Source organism: Condylura cristata, unplaced genomic scaffold, assembly GCF_000260355.1.
Source record: "Condylura cristata isolate star-nosed mole 26May11 unplaced genomic scaffold, ConCri1.0 scaffold00001, whole genome shotgun sequence".
In the NCBI taxonomy this organism is placed as follows: Eukaryota; Metazoa; Chordata; class Mammalia; order Eulipotyphla; family Talpidae; genus Condylura; species Condylura cristata.
In genome coordinates this window covers 2,497,200-2,510,623 of record NW_004567102.1, presented here as the reverse complement: position 1 = coordinate 2,510,623, position 13,424 = coordinate 2,497,200, and the positions used below count along the sequence as shown (strand labels likewise).

The 13,424-nt window shown below is 41.0% G+C and overlaps 1 protein-coding gene across 3 annotated transcripts in view; it reads left to right on the top strand.

Annotated features, from left to right (window-relative positions):
* The first annotated feature begins 4,747 nt into the window (after positions 1-4,747).
* Positions 4,748-13,424, top strand: part of LOC101629121 (chromosome unknown open reading frame, human C6orf106) — a 91,311-nt gene continuing 82,634 nt past the window's right edge. For all 3 annotated transcript variants that reach the window (XM_004673404.2, XM_012722481.1, XM_004673403.2), the window contains exon 1: positions 4,748-5,097. In XM_004673404.2, coding sequence (XP_004673461.1) covers positions 4,940-5,097 — 158 coding nt within the window. In that variant the 5' untranslated portion in view covers positions 4,748-4,939. The remainder of the gene's footprint in view (positions 5,098-13,424) is intronic.

Below are 13,424 nucleotides of genomic sequence, written 5' to 3'. Positions count from 1 at the left end.
TTTCATAGCTTTCTATAGAGGTTTCCATTATTCTTTAAGTGTATGTCCATTCCTGTCTAGGAATCAAATATTCACTTTATTTAATTTTTTATGATTTGATTTCATCTTTGACTTCATTTGGGCAATAATCTTTTTTTTTTAACTTTTGTGTAGGAGAACTGGGGTATAGGCCAGAGGTGTGGGGGCTGAAAGGATTCACCAGAGTCAGAGTGGGGAGCAGAACAGGTGGATTTACTGAGATGCACTGCTGAGGGGAACAGTGGGTGAGACAGGAGGGGTCTGCTGTGCCATGTGGGTTATGTCCCTCACCGGGATCAAACTCAGGCCATAGTGGCAATAGCATTGAAACTTAACCTGTAGGACATCAGGGAGGCCCCAGAGATAATGTATTTTGAATGGAACATGGAGTGTGTAGTGGAATCTAAAGGAAACTCAACAGCTAGGATGCAGAATGACAGGAACCACACTGTCCCATGCACTGAGTTCTTTCATCTTTGCTTCTCTCTGCTTTATTACTCTCTTTCTGCAGATGGGCATGATCTCCTCTCCCTGAAGTCCCTACAAAGTGGGACCTTTCTCCTATACTTCTATCACTTATGTTCATGTAAACAGTCCAGGCCTATAACACCAACTCAATTCAAAAATTCCTGAGAGAATCTGACTGGCTGATCCTACTTCTTGTCAAATCAATGGGGACTAAAGGACGGGATGATATGGTGTAAATATGGCTGTCGGGAGCAGCTTTGGGTATAATGTTGCTCAGAGGAATGATGTCATTGTGCTTGGAAACCAAAATGTTTCCTCTACAAGTGGCTATTATCAAATAATTTACCCTAATATCTATGTATTCTCTGTACCACCATCTTAGTATTAGCTAGCAGTGGCAATTCTGAATTTTAATCATGTGGAGGTAATCTAGGTTTCCCTAGAGTTTCTTAACATTAATGGTGAGAAGCACACTCCAGGCAGTAGGTAGGTTCATGGCCAACTGGATGGTAGAAGGTAGAGCTTTCCAGATTCCACTCACTGATGTCCTGTGGGGTTGATGGGAAACAGGGGTGGGGCTGATACTTTGGCAGTTAAACTGCTGAGATGTCCATGGAAAAACTGCCAGCTTGCCACATGTGGCTTTGGCTTGGACCGTGGCCTCTACCCAGCAGACATTTTCTGGGGGTAGGCCAGACAGCTTGTGCTAGCCAGTAATTTCTCTCCTTTTTATCACTCCCTGTGTACATAAATCCTATTATTGTTGTTTCCTTCCATGCACCTGCTTTTGAGTGTGACCTGAAGCTTTAAGTGATTGGGTGAGTGCTTAACCAATGTGGTAATCTCAAATCCTATGGATTTGTCCTGTTCCAATTACTTTTCTCCTAGATTCTCAACTTTTGAATGATAGAATGGTTTAACTCCCTTCAAAATCTCTGAAACTGATCTGGTCTGGGGGTTAGGTATTAGTTTCAATTTCACATAAAAATCTCCATCCAAGAAATTGGTCTCAGGAATATTCCACGTGGTGGCAACTCTAAGCATAACCCTGATGTAATTTAGAGATGATACTTAGACGTTCTTTTGAACAACTGCTGTAGGCTTTCCTTCCTTGGGAGTGGTGCTCAGTAAGTTTTCCTTTATTTCTCAACCGGTTTTTCTGCAGGCCTTTTGGAAACCAAAACAAAGCTACAGATCAGGGCAGAAACATAGGTGGTATTAATTACCCTCCAGACTGAAGTGGAAAATCACATTTCTAAGTCTTTTGATTGGGTTACACCTCACTTCCTCCATTTCTTAACTCATCCTCATGAAAATATCATCCCTTTGGAGTGTAGGATGTAGGTGGGGAATTGGTTCTTTCTTCACATCTAATATGCCAGTCACTTGTTCAGTGCTTCTGTGTAGTGGGTAGGGGTGGGACAACTTTTTATTGTGCAAGACTCTTGTCCTAAGACTTGCAGATGTGTAGTATGCCTTGTCTTTAGGGAATTAATATGCTCAACTGCATGAGAACCACAAATGTCCCCAGTCGTTTAAAATTTTCTTGAGGAGCAGGTGCACGCCTTTGTGACAATTCCTACTATGAACTGAATGGAGTCACTTGGTTCTCTTATTTTCAAAGATGTTTTTGCATTATATAGGCCATATAGGTGTGAGCCCAGACCCTAGTTACCAGGGTTTGGCCAAGAGTTTTTAGTTTCCCTTGGATCAGCTGTCCAATGGAATCATGTCTCCAATAAACATTTTCTTCTGTTAGCTCCTTGGTCAATGCTACTTTAATCCATGGTTATACAAGTTAATACAGTTCCTAGAAGGTATATATTTATATATGAGGTCAAATTTACCTCAAAGTATAAAGGGAAATATAGCAGGATATAATGGGTTGAGTGCTAGACTGGGAGTTTGGAGACTCCTTACTAGTTGTATCTTATGTGACTCATTCTCTCACTTTCAGTTTCTTTATTGGTAAAATGGGGAGGTTGGACTAGATAGTCTATTCTATCTTTAATCCTGGGACTTAAAAAAATGATTCATTTATTTATGCATACAGAAATAGGGTATAGGCCAGAGGTGCAGGGGGTGAGAGGATTCACCAGAGACAGTGGGAGCAGAATAAGCCGACTGACAAAGTACACTGGTGAGGGGAGCAGCGGGCAGGTCAGGAAAGGTCTGCTAACTATGCCATGTGGATCATCCCCCCTGGCTGGGGATCAAACTCATGCTGCAGTGGATGCAACAACCCATGGTGCTGCGCTTTAACCAGCTGTCCCATCAGGGAGGACCCTAATCCTGGGACTTTTATTATCTTCTGTGTCCCCATTCACTTGGGACTCTATGTTTTCACCTCTCAGGAAGACTAAATTTTCCTTAGTGTTGGTGAAATATTTCAACATTAGGCCACCTAAAAATTAGGCCCTGACAGTGACTTAAACCTCCACATGGATCTTAGAAGCTCAAGAAGAGTTTCTTATACAATATACAATGTGTCTAACTAGTGGATAATATGAGTTTGTAAGTATGTATGCTGTTAAAAGTATCTCCATAAGATATTCATGTTGGAGGGGTAAAATATCACTGGAGAGAGAAAGGATACATAGTTCATATTTTTCATAGAGGGCTAGAAAGGGAAATGAAATAGGAGCCTGGCAAAAAAGTAACCCAGGCCTACTTGTATCGCTGTCTAATCCCATAGCCAGCAGGGCCACAATACTTGCTACCATTTCTTCAGTGCTGCTAAGGGAATTGGCCCTGTACTCTTTATTTATTGTTACTTCATTTAATTCTCACAACAATCCTATATGAGTAGGCATTGCAAATTACAAATAATTGACAAAATGAGAATTCAAATCCCAAATGTGTGATGCCAGAAGCAAGCATTTTCAAGTCGTGTTTTCCTAATTCTCCATTTGATAGTGCCTTAACCCCAGATACTACAGGCCCTTTATTGTAATCCTGTCTACTACTGAACATCATGCTCCAATAGGACTCTAAAGGCTGGGTCTAGTTTTGCATCTCTGTATTTTTGGATAAAGTATATAAATGTGCTGGCTTTCACTTTTCTTGCAGGTAAAATATTTATTTAAAGCTGTACTTAACTCATCTTTCCCCCTGTGTAAATGGCAGTGTCTGGTAAATAGTAATGTTTATAAAGCACTTCCTTAAAGGAGTGCAAGAGGGAGACAAAATGGTCTCTTTTTTCATTCTTTGATATTGAATGGTCCTTGACCAGGTAAGTACTATGTGTGCACTAACATTTTGACTTCTACTTTAAATACAAGACATGCCAAATTCTGGTACTTTAAGCTTATTTGGAAGGGTAGGTCTTTTTTTTTTTTTTCCTTTTTGAGATTTATTTATGCATACATGAGCTGGGGTGTAGGCCAGAGGTGGGGTGTATGTGAGAGGATTCACCAAAATGGGAAGCAGAACAGGTGGATCTACTGAAATACACTATGAGGGGAGCAGCAGGCAACACAGGAGAGGTCTGCTGTACCATGTGGGTCAGCTCCCTGGCCAGGTATTGAACTTGTGGCTGCAACCACATGATAATGCTGAGACTTAACCCCTTGCACCTCCAAGGAGGCCCTGAAAGGGCTGGTCTTGATTGAGTTGATGGAAGACTATGTGTGGTATTTGTCTGGACCTGTGATTGACATTTGTATGACGGAGTGTCGTCTACTCGCTGGAGATCCCTACCATTACATAACAGAAAAACAGTGTTGTAATTATCACAGAGGGTGACCGGGAATCAAAGATTCATGTCTGTGTCCTCTGGAGAGAAGACCTGGAAATTTACAACAGGTCTTTTCAGCTTATGGGCAAATTCCTAGTAGAAGGACTGGGTTTTGAGTGCACTTTGGTACATGACCTTGCAGTCAGCTCCTGCTGGAATTCAGTTTTCTCACCTGCAAAATGGTGGAGCTGCCATAGATGAAAACCCCCAGCTTCTTTCTCCACCCGGATTTAGCTCCGCCCCTTGAAGGTAGGGGCGGGGCCAGGAGAAAGGTCAAGGAAAGAGTCACCCGCCAGCCGTCCCTTTCCTCCTCCTCACTTCCCACCCCCTCGCTCCACCAGGGTGAGGTCACGCGGGGGACGTCACGGGGTTGTGACGCCACTAAAGGCGGGCCTTCAGGAGAGGAAGGGGCGGGGCTAGGAGGGCGACGCTTGCGCAGTGGGCGCGGCGCGGGAGGAGGCGGAGGCGGCGGCGAAGCCAGAGGCGGCGGCGGCGGAGGCGGCGGCGCTTGGGGGGGGGGGGAGGGGGGGGAGCGCGAGAGTGAGTGAGTGCCTGAGTGAGTTTACCCCTATGAGGCGGTGAGAGGCCCGGGGCCTACCTCAAAGGAGCGGGGTCGCGGCGCCGGCTAGCAGCGGGCCCCCTTCTCGGTCCCCGGGTCCGGCGGCGCGGCGGCGGCTCGGTTGTGAGGAGGCGGGGAAGAGGTGTCCGGCCCCAGCCATGGAGGGCATGGACGTGGACCTGGACCCCGAGCTGATGCAGAAGTTCAGCTGCCTGGGCACCACCGACAAGGACGTGCTGATCTCCGAGTTCCAGCGGCTGCTTGGCTTCCAGCTCAACCCGGCCGGCTGCGCCTTCTTCCTGGACATGACCAACTGGTGAGCCGGCCCCGCCGCGCCAGCGCTGGCAGCGGCCTCGGGGCCCGAGGGAAATGGAAGGGACACCCGAGCTTGGTGGCAGGGCGGGCCGGGCCAACACTGAGCGTGCCCCCTTCACGGGCGGGGAGGGCATGTGGGGGAGCCCCAGGGCCATGGAAGAAATTTGGCCACTAAGCAGGGCTAGAGAAACAGAAGAGGAGAGTTGGGGGGCCACCGAAGGCAGGAGGGCCGTAAGGGAGACTGGCAGGGTTCCCGAGGTTCCGAGGAGAATTGGGGCCAGGATATGTGGAAAGAGGAGTAAAGACTTGATCATCGAGGCATTGAGTTCACCCGGGAGGAATAAGGTTGTGCTGTTGCTTAAGAGTAGAAAGCACAGAAAATCTGAATTTGGGGAGTGGGGGAAAGGCTTGGAGTATGGAGTTTAGAACTAAGGATGACTAGGATGAGAGGTAACTCTCTTGGAGAGAATTGGATGGTACGGAAGAACCTGGGGCTTGGGGGAGACTTTGGAGTTAGGACTGAAAACATCATTTATATGTGCGTGTGTGCGTGCGAGCTTGTGTATGTCTGTGTGTCTGTCTGTCTCCCTCCATCGAGGACAGATAATGAAAAGAGGGGTAGGTGAGTATGGTAAGAGAGGGGACTTTACTAATAGTTGTGCTAGGGAACAGTGGGCCCTACTGGTCGATCCCTGGGCAGGGCCTGGGAAAAGTGCGGAAAGAAAATTATCTTGGGAGAGGGGATTTTCTTCGCTGGACCCTTGGGCGGGCCCCAGAATACCCGAATGGAGAGGGACCAAACTGAAAAAGAGCTGGGTTGGTAGATGTTTGGGAAAATGGAGAACTTGACTTAGGCTGGGAACCAAGTATTTTTGGCTTGGACTCACCTTGTAGAAGACTGAATTGGGGCAGAAGAACATGGCACTTGCTCTGAAGGAGTATTTCTTGGCTTTGCATGTAGCACTTGCTGTTTTTGATAAGCAGCACTTTCATGATTGTGAGAGATGGGGTTGTGGAGTTCACTCAGGGTGAGTGATAAAGTGGAGACTTACTTTGAAAGAATTTTAGGGAACAGCTCATCTTTCTTTGGTCAAAAAGTCATGGAATGAGTGCCCTTTGCTCTCTACCTGGGGCATTTAGTTCTCAGACATGTGGAATCTTGTTTCTCTTGGCATCACTTGTACAACCAGGCACCTCTTTATTCCATGTCCACTGAATGCTTCAGGCAATGCCAGAAAAAGAGACTATAAACCTAGTCTTTTCCTCATTCTTTATCTAACCCCCCTATATTTAGTGATGTTCCCCTCTCTAATGGGAGCCTTGTAAGTCCCATTGGTGGATACACCAAAGGTGATGTGATTTTTTTTTTTCCTCGTTAGCATTAGTGGTAAATCCTATTATTTTATCTTTAAAAGTTCATTGTTACAGCAAGAATGGGATTGAATTTCTGGATGTTCAGAAAACTCTTTGAAGTATTGAATGCAGGGGATAGTCTTTAGAATTGAAGAAGCATTTGTGATCCTCATTTGTGTCTTAGGTGTACAGGATAGTCTCAGCCAGGCACTACAGTCTACAGTTTTCTGAACACCAATCTAGCATGTTCAGAGAGTAACAAGAATTATTGAAAACACCCAGAAGAGGTATTACACTGGTGAAATTTAGAAATTAAGTTGTATCAAGAGTGTTGTTCTTTTGTCAGCTTGTTTCCCACTCCCAGCTCTTTTTCTTCCTTGTTTACACTAGTTCAGTATAGGAAACTTGGCATATTGTTGCCACCAGTTTGGTAAGAGAGGATCATTATTTCTTCCCACCCCTTTGTGAGTGGCACCATTTAAACCCTGCCCTAATAAGTTTTTAGTTCTTTACAGTCAGTATTTATTAGTACAATTATTATGGCTGCAAAACCAGTGTCATGAATTTTATGTGCTTGACATGTGTGTTCAACATCTGAGATTGTTTGTTTTTATATGTTGTGAAAGGTGAGGACCAGTGTGGATAAGGGAAAAAACCCTAAAAATTATAGATGCATTATAAAATTTTTAATAAAGAACATTTACTTCAACGACACAGAGTTGCTTGTATTCTGACATGGTACTTATGCATTAAACAAGGTGTGATGTATTTCTGAATAGAAGAGTGAACCATTAAAAAATACTTTCTAGTTTTAGAGCAGTTGGAAGTCAGTAATAACTTTTTAGGTATGTAGGCAGGTAAGTGTTAACTTAGCTTTGAGCCACTTACTTTATATTTTGACTGTAGAAGCTATGCCCTTTGTTTTCTTTGGTTATAAAATGACAGTCATTTGTGAACTGATGAACTGAACAGTGCAGGGCTGACTGTGTTTTCTTCCTAATGAAGGCAGTTTAACTCCATTATCTAGTACTATATTTTGATTCCTGTATTGACCTGGGCAAAATCATCTTGTTAATTTTAGTTTAAAGTGTCATTAAAGTGTCATTTATTGATGTATATTCTTAACTTAGGAAAGGTTTCAGAGTCCTGATACAGGTTGACAAAGGAGGTGGCAAATTGTTGTGGTTAGCTTGTTGAATTTGAGGTGATTAACCTTCCTGTGATTTCGTAAGTGCCTGCTTTGAGTGGTGATAAATAACCACTATTCGTTGTCTGATGACTGTTAAAAATATGGTAAATTAAAAATCATTATTTTAAAATGAAGACCATGAGTTTTTTAAAATGAAATTTGAACTGGCAAAACTATGCTTTTGCTTTCAAAAGTAAGTTTTTATTTTTTATTGAAACAACTTCCTAGAAAACTTGGGAAAACTACAATTGGGCAATTTGGCCTTTTCAATGATGTATATTCTTAATATAGACTGTGGGTGTGTATTATGCAGATATTCCTATTTGTTTAATTTAGAAGCAGGTGTTGTTTCAATTTGAGCATTTCTATAGTAGTATACCTGAATTAGTAACCATGCTTCTGGAGATTGATGGGCCTGCTTTTTAACCAAAGTAGTCATTTTCAGTTACTGAGTACATAAAGTAAATAAAAGTTGTGCTAAACCCCCTCTATATCTGAAGACAGACTGAAATGTAGGCTAATTAACTTTCTATAGGTGGGATGTCCCACGGTGACGTGTAAGTCAATAATGAATTTAGAATTCAAAAATGAGATGATGGTTTAAGACATTCTCTAGTTCATTCCAGTTTTTCCTGCAGAATTACATATAACACTTTCAAGATCGCTTATCCTTAGGTCCCTAAGGGCAGAGATTTGCGTGGTACCTTATTATTATAGTGTTTAATTACTTTTCTAGTTAGAATTATGTCAAAACTAAATCTCTTACTATAATTTAAGTCCTTTTCCCCCCATTTGCTTATGAGGTAGAGATGCACACTATCAAATGTTAAGCTTCTAAATTCAGGAAGCTTCTATTAATTCAAATCACTAAACTTTTCCAATCATTTTTAATTTAAACACATTCAACCAACTGGTTTATCATCATTTAATGTAGTCTTTAATAGATTTGTATTTTTTTCCCAGGGGTAACCTGATGATTTTTTCAAATTATGATAAATTATACATGTAATATTTACCATTTTAACCAATTTTAAGTGTACAGTTCAGTATTATATACTGTTTAAAATCACTTCTTTAGATTCTTTTGCCTGTTATGTTTTCAGAGTGGGTTGCTTTATATAGCATTTGTGACAAAAGGCAAATAACTTATATTTTTAGAAGACATTAATTTAGGAGTTACTACATAAGTAAGATATCTTCCTTAGCATGTAGGCAGTGCTAGCTGTTTCTTTCTCTCCTATTTATTAGGCTAAATGCTTTGTAGTTGTGTTGTTGCAACATCCTGAATTGCCTCCAGGTATCTTTAGGAAGCAGTGTGTGTGTTTTGGAACACTGCATGTGCCCATCATGGATAGAACAGATGTTTTCTAGAAAAGTAATTCGGGAAAACAATTTTGTAAAGTATTGCCCTGTTGACTTTCTCAGCATTGGGAGAGCTAAGCTACTGGACAAAATAAAGGTATAACCACTGTACAACGAAATGAAATCAGAATCTAGATGGGAAAATCAGTTATATCTCTTATTTGATCTCACAGTGCCTCCCTTCCCTGTTCTTAATCTGTTTCTCAGTAACCTGCATGCTAAATGGTTTATATGTATCAATCTAGGCGAAGTCCATTTAAAACATATTAAGTGATATTAATACTGGTTTCCTTAAAAAAATATATACCAAGAAATAGTTTTAGAGAGTAGGAAAGGTGTTGCTTAACCTTCCATAGAATTTGTATACACTGCTGCATTTTTAAAAGATTTTATGTATTTATGCATACAAGAACTGGCATGTAGACTAGAGGCAGTGGGGGGGGGCGGGAGCTGGTGAGAGGATTCACGGAGTAAGGAGCAGAACAGGCAAACTGACTGAAATACAATGCTGAGGGGAGCAGCGGAAGACAGGAGAGGTCTGCTGTGCCATGTGGGTCACTCTGGCCTAGGATTAGCTCCCTGGCAGCCGATTGAACTGTGCTGCAGTGGTTGTTGATAGCTTGATAATGCTGAGACTTAATCTCTTGAGACACCAGGGAGGCCCACTCTGCTGCATTTTAAAGAGTGTTGGGAATTCTTGATTTGCATATTCTTTTTTTCCTGTTTTATTGATTGATACTTATAAAGGACTCACAAGCTTGTACCCCAGGTATTATAGAAATTAATTTACACATAGATTCATTTTAGTTTTAAAGTAACACAGTAAAAAGTCTGTTTGCCCTGCAGGAAGCCTTTTTATTGTTCTGTTGTGGGATTTGCATTTCTGATCATAGATGGAGTCAGACAAATCTCTGTAACAGGTAGGATTGCAGGTAGGATTGTTTTGCCACCTTTCATTGCCCCGTACTATACACACGCTTTTTTTTCTAGCACATAACAGCCAAAGTTATCAACCAGACAGTTTAAATAAATGTATTTTGGATAGATCCCTAACAAATAGTGCAATACAAGGGTAGAGGACAGCCTCTATCATACTTTTCTAACAGCAAAAGCACATTCCTGAAATTAATTTTAAAAGTTTTAGGATAAGAAGGAAACATTCATATGTTAATACTGAAGTAACTGAGTAAAATTTCAGAGCAGGTAGGATGAACTGAATGGTATAAAACCAGTGATTCACGAAGATTGAATGCCTACTATGGACAAGTTGCTGTCTTAGGAATTTTTTTGAAATGATTGAGGGATTTCAGTTAATGAAAAAAAAAAAGCAGTACTTTGTAAGTAGAGTGTATTTCCTAAATGGAGACCAGAAGGAATAAGTGAAGCAGAAGTATCTAGAACTCACTTATCTAGTATGTGGTGAATAGGATCAGAAGTCTGATGAGACATGGAATTTGTCTTTTTCAGAGAGGGTTTTTTTTTTTTTAAGAGATGCATTTTATTTATTTATATGTACAAGAGCAGGGTTACAGGCCAGAGGTTTGGGGATGAAAGGGTTCACCAGAGACAGAATGGGGAATAGAAAAGGCAGGCAGATTAACTGAAATACACTGCTGGGGGGAGCAATAGGTGAGACAAGAGAGGTCTGCTGCGCCATGTGGGTCAGCTTCCTGGCTGGGATCAAGCTGGTGTTGCTGTGGCTGGTGATAGTTTCATAGTGCTGCTATTTAACCCCTTGCATCATCAGGGAGGCCCAGATTTTATTTTTAAAAATCAGTGATGTAGACATGACATGAAATTAAACCACGGTAAAGTCAACAATAGATGGCATTTAATGTATTTGCAGTGATGTGCAAGCACCATCTCTGTCTACCCAAGATATTTTCATCATCTAGAAGTAAATCTTGCTTTACTGAGAAATTGCTTCAGAGTCCCTTGCCACCCCCTCTTTCCCTCAAAGCTCTAGTAACTACCAGTACACAATGGATGACCCTATTCTGGATATTTTATATACGTGGAGTCATACAATATTCTTTTGTCTATGGCTTCCTTCAAGTTCATCCATATAGCATATATCAATACTTTATTAATTTTTATGACTGAATAATAATACTCCATTTTGTGTATATACTGTTATTTGTCCATTCATCTGTTGATGGACATTTGAACTGTTTCCCTTTGGGTTGTTGTGACTAGTGCTTTTATGATCTTGGGTGAACATGTATTTAAATATCTGATGTCAGTTATTTTAGGTGTATACATAGGAGTTGAGTTGTTGGGTCATGTGGGGTCGTGTGGTAATTCTGTTTCACCTTTTGAGGGAGCACCAAAATGTTTTCCACATTTGTTGAATCATTTTATATTCCTTCAGCAATGTACAAATATCCACCCCAATTTCTTCACAACCTTGCTAACATTTATGTTGTTTCTTTTTGATTTATAATCCTATTTTAGTTAGTATCCTATTCTGATTTTGATTTGCATTTTTTCTAGCTACTTATGATATTGAATATCTTTCATATACTTTTGATCATTTGTATATCTTCTTTGGTGATACACAAGTCCTTTGCCCATTATTTAATTGGATTGTTTTTTTTTTTTATTTGTAAGAATTATTTCTGGACAGTTAGATCTTTGTCAGATATGTGGTTTGCAGATATTTTCTTCCTAGTCTGTAGGTTGTCTTGATAACATCCTCTTATGCACAAATATTTTTAAAATTTTGAGTAGGTGCAATTTATCTAAATTTTGCTGTGCCTGTGATGTTAATAATACATTGCCAGTTCAGGGTCATGAAGATTTAACTTTTTTCCCTAACAGTTTATGGTTTCAGTTCTTATATTTAAGTATTTGATCCATTTTGAGTTAATTTTTGTATATGATGTAGAACTAAGTTCAGTTTATTCTGTGGTGCTTAACTTTGATTATGTATGCTCAGTGACTGGCTTCTCAATATATTATCTTTTACTAGTATTAAATACGTACTTAACTCTCCTCAGACATCACTAAAAATTGGGTCAGAGAGGTGTGCAAGCCTCTCTGAGGGGGATAACAATTTATGGCTTTTCTCTTGGCACCCCACGCTGGTATGTTTAAAAGGTCAACATATACCCACACTCAATCAATTTTTCCAAAAATCCTCCAGATACTAGACTTGAACTGGGTTCTTTCTAATAATGTTCTTTCTTTCCAGAACACTGCAGAACATTTGCCAAACCTAGCTAGTTCACTTCCACTACGTAGTGCACCTCCCAGCTTTTTTTCCCATTTCCCCTTAGTTTGCAGATTATGTTACCACTCTAACAGGGTAAAATAGAAATAGTGTCTAAATAGGTTTTCGGCACCTGACTTGCTTTCTGCCAGTGTGGTTTCTGGACATACTGCCAGATCAGTCTTCCTGACTCTCAGCTTTGATCCGGGTCCTTCTTTTCTCAAAAACTTTTAATAGTACCTTGTGCATATAAGATAAAGAGCAGAGAGTTTTAGCTTGACATTCAAAGTCTTCCAAAGGTTGATCCAAACTCCTCTGCCTGTACTTCCTGGCATATCTTTTGTGCTGGGTATCCTGAGTCTTTTCTGTCCCCTTCAAACTGGTTGACTGCTCTTTAACCACAAATACTTTTTTCCCCAATTGTAAATTTTTCTTTTCTTTAGACTGCTATTCTTTTCCCTTTAGGCCTCCTGAATTTTTTTTTTCTGCAACTGGCACACTTAATCACTGTTCTAATTTGTGCTGTCTATTCAGAACTCCATCTTGCCCCTTTAATAACATTTATCATTAGAGGAAAGTGCTCTCTAATGGCCTCTGCTACACCCTAAGCATCTGATGCACTGCTTTACACATAGTAGGTACTCGGTAAATATTTGTTGACAGTAGATTATTTGATTGAAATAAAAGCTGTATTAAATATTTATGCATGTAAGAGCTGGGGTACAGGCCAGAGGTATGGGGGGTAGAAGGATTTACCAGAGACAGATGGGGAGCAGAACAGGCAGATCTACTGAAATACACTGCTGAGGGGTGCAGGGGGCTGGTCAGGAGAGGTCTGCTGTGTCATGTGGGTAGCTCCCAGGCCAGGGATTGAACTCAGTGCTTCAGTGGCTGTGTAAAGCTTCATAGTGCTGCTCTTTAACCTGTTGCTCCACCAGAGAGGGTCCAAAGCTGTGTTTTAAAGAAAATCTTGTACTGTTAGAAGAAACAAGTACTATAAATTAAACTTCTTTTGAGGCCTTTTGTTTGGAGATTTAATTTAAGTATGAGATTTAAATGTTGCTGATAGTTCCATACATGGCATCAAGACAATTAAAATATAACAATTAAGGACCCTCCCTGGTGGTGAATGGGGTTAAAGCACAGCACTAAGATGCTAAAGCTGCTTCAGCATGAGTTCAATTCCCACTCTGGAGGTGACCCACATGGCATG